Here is a 15125-nt window from a genome sequence, read left to right as displayed (position 1 = left end):
CAGATTTGTGTTTCTGTCTCTGCCCTCTCTTTTTATGTAGGCCCAGATTTCCCCATTTCCTACTAGATACCTCTTGCATGTTCTTTCATTTCTGAGGCTCTAGTATTAGAGGGGAAGTGGGAGGTGGAGGCATGGCGTTATAGACCCTTTTGAATTTTGAACCAGGAGAATATATTTCTATTCAGAAATAAGTAAAATTTAAAATAATAAAAATGGAGATTTACAATTATTTATAATGGGCCATCAAAGAAGTAAATTAAAACTTTAATTTTTTATATCTCATTCTATTTTATCTATTTTTGTTTACATACTATATTAGTATTATACTATAAACATTTTGGTATTCTTTGCTCATAACTTTTTTGCAACCAAGGGTAAATAATTTAGCCATCGAGACATCACTGCTCTAAATAAGCCCAGCTGGATACCCAGAAATTCTCTTTGGCAGTTTCTAATCTTTCCCTTTCCCCAAAAGGAAAAAATCTTTAGCCAGTTCCTATCAGTTCTTCCTTTGGAGTGTCTCTGAAAAACACAAAGTCCAGGATGAGGGAGAAGACAGGCAATTTCCATTTTGCAAGAAAGAAAATAATGCCTTTCTACTTTACAGTTGAACCTTATCTCATGCTTTCTGTCTTCAAAATTTGTATTACTTTTTATAGTCTCACTAGCACCAATAATTGTTACTTCTTAAAAACATTTTCCAAAAAACTATTCCAAAAGATAGCTAGGAAATTTGTTTCTAAAATAGAAGGGAAAACTTTAGGGAGGGCAAATGGAGGTAGGGTTAGGTTTGAAAAAGAAACTTGTCTTGTTCAATTTCTCTGTAGGAAGAGAACTCTGGAGATTTGGAAGAATTACCTAAAACAAGTTCTAAGGCAAACAGCACAGCTTCAAGGGCCGTGGAAGAAAAGGGTGAGTAAGGTGATCGACCGAGAGGCTGAGCCTTCTGCGCAGCCAGGGTACCCTCTCCGTGCCTCCCCAGCTCCAACTTCTGCTGTGCTCACTTGCTTTCTCTGTATAATACAGTACCTGGTGCTTAATATTAATAGGGCTTGGGACTCATTTTTAATTTGGATCTCATGCTACCCAAAGTGTGCTATTTATCAGTTCACCAAACTCAGGCTTATTAATTTTTTTTTTTTTTCCTTTTTGTCTTTTTTACTGACCGGTAATGGGATCGCAACCCTCGGTGTTGCGCCCACACCGCGCTCAGCCAGTGAGCAGGAACCAGTCTCCACATGGGATCCGAACCCTTGGTGGGAGCGCCGCTGCGCTCCCAAGCGGCACACTCTCCAGTGCGCCACCGGGCCGGCCCTAGGCTTATTAATTTTGATGGTGGAGACATGAACGTGCAGTGTGTGTACATGTGTGACTGCGACTGTGCAGGTCACCTGGGTGAGAAGTCTTGGTGAAGGCTGACTATGATTGCCAGCAGTGAACTGAGCTCTGCCTTTTCCACAGATGAATATAGCAGCAGTGAAACTCCTGGTGAAAAGACAGAGCAGAACGAAGAAGACAACATAAAATCTCAGGAAGTAAGAAATGTTTTTCATATTTATTTGTTCCCAATTATTTAAGTACTAAAACCAAATTAGATGTGTTAAATACTGTTACCTAAAGTATTTCTTAAGTACTTTTGAAGGAGTTCTTTTCTTTTTTTAGTGTAGTGGAATACCATTATAGACACTGTATTTTATCAGTGTCATTATGATTAATTTTCTTCTCTTCATCTTTGTTTCATCAAAACATTTATATGAGACCTACTTATGTCACGGCCAGATAGGATCAGCCCAAAGCTCTACATCATAGCAATGTTAGGTGCCTAGCCTGGCAACTTAGCACTGCCAGGGCAGACACCAGGACAGTGCAGTGAACAGGAGGCCACCTGAGCTGTGATGTCTTGCCAGGATGAAATGGGGGCAGCAGCAGCAACATCAGCAAGGTGTGCAGAAGGCACACAGGCGGGGAGTGCCCAAGGGGTCTCAGTTTTATGAGGCAAGGTCTTGGATTCCTGGGAGGCTGCAGGAGCAGACAGACCATCCTGTTCTGCCCACTCCGGGCCCGTTTGGATTTGCAGGGACCCCATGGGGCGGAACCTCAGTGGCCTGAGACAGAGCCCTGTAAATCAAGGAACATGACCTGAACACCAGCCAGATATTCTAGATAACCATTGCCAAGTTTGCCAGTTTTTTAATGGTTCTTTTTGTTTTCTCATACTTCTGTATGAGAAATTTAGTGGACTCATTTTTTATAAGGGATAACATTTGGTCACAAGTAACTGGGACTAAATCCCAATTTAAATGGACATACAAAAAAAGTAACACTTACTTCCATTACCTCATTGTCTTATAATCCTCATGACTGTGAATTCATATGACAGTTACCAGTATTTATCAGGTTAGAGAACAGTGGTGAGAGAAAACATTAAGCCCAAAGGCACATATTTTTTAAGTGACAAAGCTGGGATTTGAGCCCTTTTGGGAGGGAACTCTAAATCTCATTTTGAGAAAACAAACTATTTGTATAATAGATTATACAATTACTCTTTTATTGCTGGTGTTTTTTCATTTCCCTCTTAGGAAGATCAGCCAATAATTATTAAAAGGAAAAGAGGAAGACCTCGTAAATACCCTGTAGAAACAGCTTTAAAAACGAGTACGTATTTGGTGTGTTTTCAGTTCACACACAGGAAATCTTCAAAATGATTTTCTAAGTGAGTTTTTTTTTTTTTTTTTTAGAAGAAGACTCCAAAACAGATACTGGCATTGTCACTGTAAGTAACTACAAAAGATGAGAATTCAGTATTTTTGCTCATGACCTGGAAAGGGTATACTGCAATATCTACTATTTTGAACTACTTTATTTTTTAAGTACTTGAAAAGCTTTAAAATACTTTGAATAACCATTCAAATGATATTTTGATTAGTAATATTTTCATATAAACAATTATTTTAGTGTTCTTTAGTCTTATTCCATCTTCAATTATGAGTTTATGTAAAAATTATCCAGGGATTTACCTTCTTCTGGTCACCCTTCATTAAAATATAGAAATTAGCTACTTTCATAATTTTGAGATAGTGGCTTCTTTATGGAGACTTCTGAGTGTCTTGTCATCTTACTACTTTCTGTGGAATTCTTTTTGTACTACAGTGTACACTGATTTTGGTGCAGGAAAATCCTCAGTGATGCTTCATCTTTTTAAACATTATCTTTGACTCTGAAGTATATACCCAATATAATCATTTTTGCATGCATTTCAATAACAGCATTATAAGGAAGAAAAACATATGTCCACTGACCTAACAAAAGCACATGGGACTCAAGCCTCAGCTTTGCCACTTACTCCCAGACCTGTGTCTCGGGGCCAGTCATGTGACCCTCTGGAGACTCAGTTTCCTTGGACGTAAAGTAGTATCATGATACCTGCAGAACTTATAGAGTTATTATGAGGTAACAAACCACACATGAATCTACTTACTGACACATAAAATGGTTTGCGGATGTTGGGGAGCATTAACTACAGTGGCTGAGCTGCCTCACCTCCTGTGCTCATCCTCCAGCGTCACAGCGTTGCAAGGGGGAAGCTGGGGAAGAGGCTCCCTGGAAAGACCATGTGTTCAGAAGCGTAGGCATCCATGTTTGCTAGGTATACTTAATCACCTGCAGAAAATAGGTCCCAAACATTCTGCCTGTGTAATAATAAATGGAGGTCCTAAGCCTTTTACATTATTGGTTGCTTTTCTATGTGATGATGATTAACTGCTGATTTTAATCTTTTTGTTTGTTTGTTTAAACTTAGGCAGAACAGTCTCCACCCAGCAGCAAACTAAAAGTGATACAAACAGGTACACACAGCATTCCTCTATGTATGATCTCAGGAAGGGGTAGGGGATGCTGGCTGTTGGGGAAGGTTTTATACTTTCATTCTGTTTCTCATTGAAGTGGGTGGCCTCCTCGATAAAAACTGTTGTCCTTATAGCTGTAAGATACTATTCCTATTGGCTTTTTCTGTGATCTGATCCATTCTCAGTTTAAGAAGCATGGGAAGCCTTCATAGAGGCAGGTAAAGGCAACAAAAAGCCAAATAACAAAGGCATTCTATTCATGGAAATAATGCACTGCAGTGTCCATGCCATAATTTGCCAGATATGTTTAGGGAAGAAATAGATGAGCCCAGGGATTGGACAGTGTTCTCGAGAATGCAGAAATTCAGCTTAAGAGCCTATTGTTCTCAGAGGAATAGTAATTTTGAAAGCACTGTGCAGGTTACAAAGCCCAGGAGATGATATTGTTTTGAGTACAGTCATGCGTCGCTTAATGACGGGGGTACGTTCTGATAAATGTGCAAACATCATAGAGTGTGTGTAAACAAACCTAAATGGTCTCGCGTATTGCTGCAACACCTGTCCTACATGCAGTTTGTCATATGCCAAAATGTCATTATATGGCGCATGACCGCAATTTTCTCCTCATTCCAAGGAGAAAAAAATATTCCAAGATGATAATGATTAGCTCTGGATGGTGATATGAAGAGAACATTCCATATTATTTGTCGTTGCTGCTTGCATTTTGTAGATTTTTTACAATATATTAGTTTCAAGGTTTAAAATGTTTTACATAGAAGTAACAAGAGCCAATAGTGGGCTTTAGAGGGTTGATGTATGCAAAAAAGATGAATGTGACAGCTATTTTGTCTCAAATAAATAGCATGGTCAAATCAGGAAAGCACATATTCTTTTTTTTTTTTTTAATTTTATTTATTTATTAAGAATATTCATGAGATACAAAGCTAATTGTCCCTTCTCCTGCCCATGATGTGAGGGCCAGATTGATACTGGGGGCATACCCATTACCAGAAATTACTTTTGTGCCCTTTGTCCCCTCCCAATTATCCCCCAACCTCCTTCCCAGTTTGTAGCTCTAGGAATGTTCCCTCCCTCTGTTACACCACGGCACTACTGTGATCTTTCTTTCCTTCCTTCATTTCTCTCTTAGCTCCCACATATGAGTGAGCACATGCAGCTTTTATCCCTCTGTGCTTTGCTTATTTCACTCAACATAAGTTTCTCCAGGTTCATCAATGTTGTTGCAAATGGGAGTATTTCATTCTTTTTTATGGCAGAGTGGTATTCCATAGTGTATATATACCATAGTTTCCTTATCCAATCATCCATTGATGGACATTTAGGTTGGTTCCTTATCTTGGCTATTGTAAACAAAGCTGCGATAAACATGGGAGTGCAGGTATCTCTTCAACATGATGATTTCCATTCCTCTGGATATATACCCAGAAGAGGGATTGCTGGATCATATGGAAGATCTATCTGTAGTTGTTTGAGAAACCTCCATATTGTTTTCCAAAGTGGTTGTACTAATTTAAAGTCCCACCAGCAGTGTAGGAGCATTCCCTTCTCTCCACACCCTCGCCAGCATTTGTTATTCACCATCTTTTTGATTATAGTCCGTCTAACTGGAGTGAAGTGGTATCTCAATGTGGTTTTAATTTGCATTTCCCTGATGACTAGTGATGTTGAGCATTTTTTCATGTATCCGTTGGCCATTTGTATGTCTTCCTTTGAAAAATGTCTATTCAACTCCTTTGCCCATTTTTTAATTGGGTCATTCATTTTTTTACTGTATAATTGCTTGAGTTCTACTTATATTCTGGATATTAGTCCCTTGTCGGATGCATAGCTAGCAAAAATGTTCTCACACTCTGTAGGTTGTCTTTTCACTCTGTTGATTGTTTCTTTAAGGAAAGCACATATTCTGATGAACAAGATAAAGCAATTTTTTCCACATTTAGTTATGTTTGATCTTATGGTCATACTTCAGTTTTTCTTGTCTCTTGGCAAATTTCTTGCCTCTTGGTTTGTTTATTTTTTAAAAGAGGGGAGATTCTGCTAATGTTTCGTTTTTAACCAGTTTTTATTCATAACTTTATTTTAAATCCATACAAGAAGAAATCTTTATAACTAGAGTGCCCTATAAAGACTCCAGTTTAAGCTATGTTATTATGTTTGGGGATTGTTACTTGACAGTAGTTTTCTGAATCTGGGTAATGGTGACCAACTTAAGACAGGTTTATTTGTTGGCCTTTTTGTTTGGTTAACTTTTCCATCTTCATTAATGTATTGAATTTGCAGAAAAGGGTAACTACTACAGTGTTTATTATTAATAAGGACATTTGAGTTTAGGGGTGTGTAACAAGCATCTCCATAATTTTAGTTTCAGATAGTACATTGAAGTAATCTTCATTTTTCTTACCAAGATACATTCTCAGAAAATTATAACATCTACAGAAAGCAAATACTAAAACAGTATAGGCAAACATGACTTACAAACAGGCTTATAATGTGTATTTTTTTAATATATGATGTAAGTATTTGGAGTCAAAAGAATTCCAACTGTCACTTTACTTACTATTTACAGGACTCTAAACAAACTACAAAGTTAAGTTTACTCAAGCCTGATTTTTCCAAACTATAGATTGGGATTGTAATACTTAGAGAGCTGCACTGAGATTTAAAAGAAGTATATCATCCTACCTGCAGATACTGGTGCATCTTGGGGGCTCCCTGCATGCCTCTTTCTGGGTTCAGAGTATTTGAGTTGGAAGAGACCATAAAGGTGGTCTAACCAACTCATTGTCTTACAGATGAAAAAACCGAGGCTCAGGGAGTTTAAATAATTTGCCCAGCTGATAAAGCTTATTTTTTGCAGATCTGAAATGAAAACTTTGGTTTCCTGACTTGCATTTTGATGTGCTCTCTGCTAGGTATTCTGATTCTGTTTGCTTGATTGATAGAAAACAATGATAAATTGAATAGCAATGTATTAATTAACACTGGTACATTGACAGATAACAAGCCATACTGACTGTTGAAATTTAATTTTGTGGTAATAAAGTGTTAATGCAAAAATTTCCCTTTTCTTAAAGATGAGTCCAATAAAGAAACAGCTAACCTACAAGAAAGAAGTGTAAGCAATGTAAGTGTTAATTTCTTATTAAATATATGTCCCTTAGAAATAAATTTAATAAATGCTCAATTGACTACCCTTTCGACTTTAATTTTATTGCTTCTAGGACGATGGTGAAGAAAAAACAGCGGCAAGTGTGCGGCGGCGAGGAAGAAAGCCCAAACGTTCACTCACTCTATCAGATGATGCTGGTGAGTCTTACTATTTCAAAATCACCTTTTTAAGGGTTTTTCTTTGGATGAGGAAAAATCCTGTGGGGTACGGCTAGTATTAATATTACATAAATATGTGTGAAATAGCTCTAATCCCTTGTCAGAAATGGTACATCCCAGATGCTTTTCTCAGCACATGTCAATTTTTTATGAATGCTGGCTGTGAACTGCATAAGTAAACTGTACCAAATGTGTTTGAGATTAAGTTAAACAGTTGTGAATTGCAAGTGCTGAAACAAAAAGGAAGTGGAAAACCACTTCTTCTGCCTCCAAGTCCCTAATATCCTAAGTTTTAAACTCCATGACTCTCTCCTTTGGAAGTGTCTTTGGGAATTGTATAATCCAGGTGTTACCCTTCTATTTAAATAGAATCCTCAGAGCCAGAAAGAAAACGCCAGAAATCAGTTTCCGAAGCAACAGAGGACAAGAAAGACCAAGAGTCTGATGAGGAAGAGGAAGAAGAGGAGGAGGATGAGCCCTCAGGAGCCACCACCAGATCCACCACCAGACTAGAGGCTCAGAGGTAATAGGGGCAACACAGAGCTGCTAACGACCTTCACCAGCTTCTCCGTTAGAAATCAGCTTCTGGTTTCATGGGATTCTCTTTGAACTGAATCGCTCATGCCACAAGGGCAGCTCTTTTTGTTTTTTGGTTTTTGTGGGGGGATTTTTGTTTTTTGTTTTTCATTTTGTCCTCAGTAGAGGACACGTGCTCTCAGTCCTCTGCCATTCTGTTTCTTCTTGGAGAACCCATGTTCTACCTTAAACAATTTTGAGGGATCATTTCAGTCTTGGCTTTAAATGCCTGCTTGGCGGAACCCATTCAATTCTTTCACAAGTATTTTTTGAGGATCTGCTATATCTCAGACATTGTGCTGAGCACCATGAGTGAATACAGAGATACAGTACATAAAACACTGTCCCTACATGCAGCTTTACACTAGTGAGTGGGAGAAATCAGACACACACACTGTCGTCACGTGCATCTTACCAGCGCTATGTAACAGGTGGATCATAGGAAACTGCCCAAATTCAACCATTTTTAACTTACATACATGGTAATTTCATGTTTTCCAAAGCGTATTCTCTGAAACCTTAGTATAGCCAGAAGGCTCTGGGGAAAAAAAGAGTTCCATGGTGAAATGAGTTTGGGAATGCCAGTGAATTCTCTGCCCTTCTTGTAAGTCACAGCATACATTAAAATATTAAGTGCTTGGCAAAGACCTAAAGGAAAGAAACCTGTTTAACTTTGTTTAAACAAGCATTATTTGCTGATTATCCTCCCCCCTCACTACTCCTTCCACCTTGGCCTGTCATTGTACCTGTTAACATCAACCAATGTTCCTTTCCCCACAGCACATTTTGAGAAATGGTACGTGACGACATAGTCTCATCTTAATGGTTAATAACTTTTCCAAAGCAAGAATATTTTTCATTTTTAATTTGATTCACAAACTGTTAATTGTGGTATCATCTCCTATAATTTCATTATCTAAGATTAACCAAAAAGTTCAGGAACATTTATTTCAAAAGTATCACATATTAGCACCTGTCACCACAATATAATAGTGTCTTGTATTTACACAAAGACTTAAAAATCAACCTGTTTCTAATTCCTCCAAGCTTGCACATTATTAGCCATATGTGCCATGTTTGATTTCTCAAAAGAATCAGATTTTAGAGCCAAAAGACTCTAAGCTCACATGCTGAAAGTAAGGGAGTCTCATTTGTTTTTTAGGTGGGGCAACTCAGATAAATAGAAGAGAAGTCACAGAGTCAAGATTCCTGCTGATAGGAGAGGGTGGGGGTGCTGGAGGCCAGCACCCCTGCATTCAGGTACAGCACATCCCACCAGTACTACCACCTCCCTCTAAAACAGTCATGGGAATATCATCCAGTGCAGGAGGGCTCAACTCAGAGAAAGTTCCATAGGCTTTCTGGCTGTCTTAGAGTGAGTGTCTAAAAATAGCTATCCAGTTTGCCATTTAAAATTAATTCTTTAAAAATAAGTCTTATTTGACTTATATAGTTCTCTCTTTAGTGTAGATTTCTTGGTATCAATTGATTCCAGGGCTGTGGTGTCTTGTTATTTCACAGATTCTCAGGGTTGGATGGGCTCTCGCTCATCATCTAGTACTGCTGCCCATCAGTGCCTGAACCACTGCACCAGCAACTCCTCTGAAATGGTCTTCCTGCTTTTGCATGTAACTCAGTGGCAGGAAAAGCCACCTCTTCCTCGGCATTTTCTTTCTAGTGGTCTGTAGAAGCCACTCTCCTTGTAGCTTCTACTCTTAGTTCTAGTTCTACTCTCGGGGCCTTCTATATAATTTTTCCTTAAATATTTGAGGACAGCTTCCAGGTTTTCTTTTCTTCTTTTGAGCCCTCATGATCCCCATTTGATCTCCTCTGTTTATCTATATTCTCTTTAAGAAGCAAATATCCTACACCAAGTGTGGTCTAATGCATCCAGAAGAGGATTGTCCCGCCTTATTTTCTGGATACTATTCTTCAGTATGCATCCAGATCACTGAGTTGACTCAGGTTGTACCATTTACCAGCTAAATAAGCCCTTTTTCTTAGAGTTTTTGCTGGTAAGTCAGATTTTCCCTTATCTGATTCATGTGCAGTTAACAATTTGGACCTTAACATTTAGCCTTGTGAATTATACTTTCATGAATCTTGGTCCTTTATTCTACTTGGATAAGCTCTTTTGGGATCTTTATTTTTGTCAGCTAGTATATTTTCTATTTTTCACAGATTCATCATTTTCTAAATCATGATAAAATGTTATGAAAATATTATAAAAGCAAAGATAGAGTCATGCAAGCAGTTAGTCATGGATGACATCAAGGACTACCTATGAGCAACAGTCGAGAAAGCCAACATTTTATGCTTTTAGTTCCCATTGCTCTGACTTTCCCATGAGGAGCCTCATAACTTTCTAAATAGTCCCAGGGCCTAGAGTATTCAGTGCTGTCATTGCCCAGTGTTTCTATAATCTTGTTTCAGAAAGCATCATAGCAAGTCATCTGCACGTGCAACATCCAAACTTGGCAGCCCAGAAACAGTTTCTCCTAGAAATCGCCAAAAATTAGCAAAAGAGAAGTTACCTACCAGCGAAAAAGTTAGTAAATCTCCCCCATTAGGAAGGTAAGTCCCTGCTTACACTTCAAGTCATTTTTAACCCCCGAGACTATTTTTGGCACAGTGATGCTTTCTTCCTAGTTTCCCTTAAGATTTTTGTCTCACCAAATTATTGTTTTGGGGGATCATTGGCTTCCAAGAGACATAGGAAGAGTCTCAGTGACCTCAACACACAGCCCTGCCCCACAGGTTTGTCCTTCACACCTGTGGGCCTTATCTGCCGACTCTTGTCCACTATGACCGACGGTGAGGTGTGTTTCTTCCCCAAGGCTCACAGATCGAATGCTTGGTTAAATCATCACAGCATGTTAAAACCTGTAATAGCCCCCAATCATTTCTGTTTTAGCCAGAGCATTGGAGAGGTGACATGGTAACAAAGTCAAGCACCTTCTTTTGGGCCCAGCCACAGCCAGCTTACACTTTCCACTGCCGCCTGATTCATCCCAGTGCTTCCCACAGGCTGAGCTGAGTCCTACTTCCTCGCCTTTGCTTGTGCTGGTGAGGAGTTCCCTCCCACCAGCCCCCCAATAAACCAGCCCCTGCCGTCTTTCAGGCCCCCCTTCTTCAGGATGCCTTCCCACCTGCCTTCCATCTTCATCTCTCGTTCCTGTTGCACTTCTGGTCAGTACTGGGCAGCTGAGATGGCATATGCCGTTGCTTTAGGTATATTAGTTTTGTTTCCCGCTCTGAGCTTTAAATTTCTTCCTTGAGATCAGGAACTTGTCTTACTTTCTGTGCATGACAGCATTCAAAAATAAAAGACTCTTCACTGTATCCAAAAACTACTTGGACATCCCTTATCACATTTTGATCTTCACAGCATGCTTGTTATGTACGTATGCATTTTTATCCCCATGTTATAGAAAGGAAGCGAACTAAAGTGCCAGGAACCTCTGCATAGATTCTCTCATTTAATTCTCATTAAGTGAAATGTAGTATTTATCCTTATGTTGTATACAAGGAGAGGAATCTCAAGAAGGTCTGGATGCCCATTTCTGAGAACTGAATGTGCAAACAAATCACCTGAGGCTCTTGTTAAAATGCAGATTCTGAGTCTGTAGATCTAGGGTAGAGCTTGAGAGTCTGCATCTCTCACTAGTCAGAGACCACACTGTTGTTGAAAGGAAAGGGTCTGGACAACCTACCAAGCTCACACAGCTAGGAAGAAGTAGTCGGATTCAAAGTTTCTGTTCTCTGCTATGTGGCTTCTAACACATTGCTGGTTCACAGTAACTCTTCAGTAGATGGGTGTTCATCAAGTGGCTGATGGCTACCATAGAAACGGTTTGAAATGGATTCTTAACAGCTCTGCTTTTTAGCCATTCTCAACACATGCATAAGTACATTATGCCAAAACCATATCATCTTCAATGATATTTAACTCAGTTTGAGTTTATTTACTTCTGCTGTCAAAGGAACAATAAGCAAAAGATGTCTTCATACCAGTTACTTCCCATTTTTCACCTGCAATTTTAGTTTTCCAAGTTTTTTCATTCATTGGTACAATCATTTACCTCTTGCTTATCATGTGTTGCTTCTTGTTTGCCGTTGTGCTAGGCACTGGTGTTAGAAAAATTAACAAATCTTAGCAGCTGCCCTAGAGAAACGTCTTGTTTAATGGGAGAAATATATGTATATAAGACTAACAAACATTTTGACAGCATCCCACAAGGAGAGAGTATATTTTACAATATAACCAGTTCTCCCATTCCTGCTGCTGTAACTGAAACAAAATTTTTGAGTCAAAGTTAATAGATGTCATATCAGCGGTATATTCTGTTGTGTTCTATACTAATACATTATATTATAGGTGTTCTATATTAATACATTAATATATGTGTTCTATATTAATCCATTAATGTTGTTTTAAAATACTGACTATAACCTGAAGTTTGAAAAAAAAAAAAAAAAACAATGGATAAGTTACAATGGTAAGTGCTGTGGTGAAGATCCAAAGTGCCATGCGGCTTCTGGGAAAGAGCAGCTTTGTGATGTGGAAGGCTTCCCAGAGGAGTGACCTTTGAACTGGGGCTTAAAAATAAGGAAGTTGGTCAGATGGATGGTATAGGGTGATTCAAAGAAAAAAAGTGCCAAAGCATGAATATGTAAAAAGACATCATATGTTTAGAAATGGAAAGACTTTGGCAGGACTGTAGTCCAAGATGGTATAAAAGTAGAGGGCAGATTATAAAAGACTTTGTGTACTGTGCTCTGGATAACTTTATGCTGAAAGCATCAAAGAGCCAAGAGGGATTTTATGAATCTCCAGGACAGTAGTATGGTTAATTAGAGTGTCTAGCAAATAATTCTAATTGTAGACTGGAGAAGAGGGAAATTGGTTAGAATGCTTTTCTAAAATTCCTTTGCCTTTTCTAACATTATCAGCTATTTTCTGTAATATTGTACTGTAAAACATGATTTTGCACTTAGTCAGTCCTAGGTCGCAGTCCTGCTGTGTTCTTGCTGGTTGTTTCCACTTGAGACAGTGTATTGGTAGGATTAGCAGTTGACTTCTTTATTTTATAGATAGAAGAACTAGAGCTCAGAGAAGGAAGTTGACTTGACTAAGGTTAGCACTAGAGTGTGGTAGAGCTGGAACCACAGCACGGGCCTCACCCCCCTCCTCCAGGGCCTTGTGTTTGTGTGTGAAGTTGTCAGCAAATAACCAGTTAGCTCAAGCTCTTTGGTAGCTCCTTTTCCTGTATGAATGTTACTGGGGTTTTCTCCTCTTAGCTATTTAGTTCAAAACACTTCCATTTTTAAAGGAATGCACAAATTACTTGTAGCAGCTGCTTTTAACTCTCACCATTGCTTTGACTTCTGTTTAATGCAGATCAAAGACACAGCTCTCTCCTTCTACCAAGCGCAAGAGAGAAGTCAGCCCTCCTGGGGCCCGAACAAGAGGCCAACAGAGAGTGGAGGAAGCCCCTGTGAAAAAGGCAAAGCGATAATCCAGACCACCGCTGACGCTGGCTTGTTGAGGAACACAGTGGAGAGAAAAGGGACAAGGCTCAGTGACCATAGTCTTTTTTTTTTCAACCAGGAAAAGGATGTGCATGTGCTATAAGTTCCTAGGTGCAAGCTTTTCCTTGTTATGTTTTAAACAGCTTTATAAAGTATTGTTCATAGAAGATATGTACATTTATTTCAGATAAATGAAAGTAAGTTTACTTTGTATCTGAATTCAAAACAAAATAGTTGTATATTTTAACATTTGAAATTGGGATTTCCTGATGTGTCACATCACTAAAGCAAACGCTTCCAGCCCATCAGACACCAGGCTGCCCACTGGTAATCTGTGTATAGTATATAAACATGTAAAAATAGGTTGTATTTTACTCTATGTATGATGCTAATCAATGAACACTTTATTTATTTTACAGAGAAAACTATCTGTGAACTTTACTATATATCTGTTTATTTTATTTTATTATTTTTTTTTAATAAAAAAAAAAGGGTTTTAAATGCTATGCAGTTATTAGTAGAAACTTTTTTAGGACTCTGCCTGCCCTATAACTATCTGAATATGATCTGGCAGAAATTCTCGCATGTATCCAAGTAAAGTAGTCTAGCTAAAGAAAGGTTCTCCATGGCTTTTCTGTTCACATTTGTGACTCTGTTTTTTAAGAATGTAACTTGTTTTTAGATTTTACTTGCATCTGTGACTTTACTACCATTAGAGATTCTGGTTCAGGTAAAGTTACGTCCTGTCACCTGCAGCAGAAACCCCTCTATTGCTCATTCCTTTCCTCTTTGTATCCCGAAGCTTCTACCAGTACTCTTTCCATATTGTCGTTTTCAGTGAAGAGAAATGTGTTAAAGATTAGGTCACTCCTGTCTGTCTAGCTTCAGGATTTTAAGTTGTTTTATACACAGTTATTTCAGGATAGAAACCGGCTTTATTGCCAGGTGTTTTTTTAAACATGTTTTAACTTCCATATGAACAAACTGTCCAACTTAAGTTTTTCATATAAGAGTATACTTTTCTTAAGATCAAATTTGTCTCTTGCAGTGATGTGACGAGTTGCCAAATAACTGAGATTATTTTAAAATGTTTTGTTCATGTTCTTGTTTTATAATTAAAATTTACATTCAGTGTGTGTGGGGTTTATTTTTCGTTGTTGGTTTTTGTTTTTGTTTTTTACTCTTAATGTAAGGTGGATATATCTGTCATTTTACATGGTTTCTTACTGATATTTTATATATAAATTATAAAATGTTTCCCAAAATTTGAGTGGTAAGAATTTTTTTTCCTGTGTTTTAGAATTCCTCCCCATGAAAACTGTTTCCTCTCTCTAAATAATTGGTCTTAGATACATTTTCACATTCAAATATGAGTCAGTGATGGCCTCTCTTGGTAGATTGGACTTTAGATCCAGAAAGGACCTTAGAGACCAGGAATGAGAATTTCTCATTTGTTTTTATATGGGTGAGTTTTAAGCAAAGCTTGAAAATCTAAAGTGATGTGTCTTAAAGTCATTTGAGGGTAGGAGCCAGACTAGGTTCCAAAGCTTCAGATTCCTCAAGTAACAGTCTTTGCCCTGGTCAGTTTTAGGTTGGTTCACCAGAGGTACCTGCCTGAAGATTTATTCTCAGTGTGAAACCACTGTCCACTGTTACTCAGATTGGAAATGCTGGCTGTGGGCATGACCCTGCAGGGACTAAGGAGTCGGGGTGTGAGGAAATGCTCCCTCTTAAGAAAATCGGAACTAAATAGTGGCACTGCATAAGGAATTTTCGGGCCAGGAAGTCAGCTAGACCACTTAGTAGCTTCCAGTGGTTCTGAAG

General features: G+C 38.5%; 1 protein-coding gene across 1 annotated transcript in view; it reads left to right on the top strand.

The window, feature by feature from the left end:
- BOD1L1 (biorientation of chromosomes in cell division 1-like 1) overlaps window positions 1–14566 on the top strand; it is a gene marked incomplete at its 5' end in the record, with an annotated part of 54133 nt that extends 39567 nt beyond the window's left edge. Inside the window, 9 exons of the mRNA XM_008586777.1 lie at window positions 828–912; window positions 1462–1535; window positions 2580–2655; window positions 2739–2773; window positions 3800–3845; window positions 6941–6990; window positions 7088–7172; window positions 7563–7716; window positions 13171–14566. Of these exons, the coding sequence (XP_008584999.1) occupies window positions 828–912; window positions 1462–1535; window positions 2580–2655; window positions 2739–2773; window positions 3800–3845; window positions 6941–6990; window positions 7088–7172; window positions 7563–7716; window positions 13171–13288 (723 nt within the window). The remainder of the gene's footprint in view (window positions 1–827; window positions 913–1461; window positions 1536–2579; window positions 2656–2738; window positions 2774–3799; window positions 3846–6940; window positions 6991–7087; window positions 7173–7562; window positions 7717–13170) is intronic.
- Between the last annotated feature and the right edge of the window lie 559 nt (window positions 14567–15125).

The sequence above is a fragment of the Galeopterus variegatus genome, unplaced genomic scaffold (assembly GCF_000696425.1).
Source record: "Galeopterus variegatus unplaced genomic scaffold, G_variegatus-3.0.2 Scaffold113, whole genome shotgun sequence".
NCBI lineage: Eukaryota > Metazoa > Chordata > Mammalia > Dermoptera > Cynocephalidae > Galeopterus > Galeopterus variegatus.
This window is presented reverse-complemented; position numbering and strand designations above follow the sequence as displayed.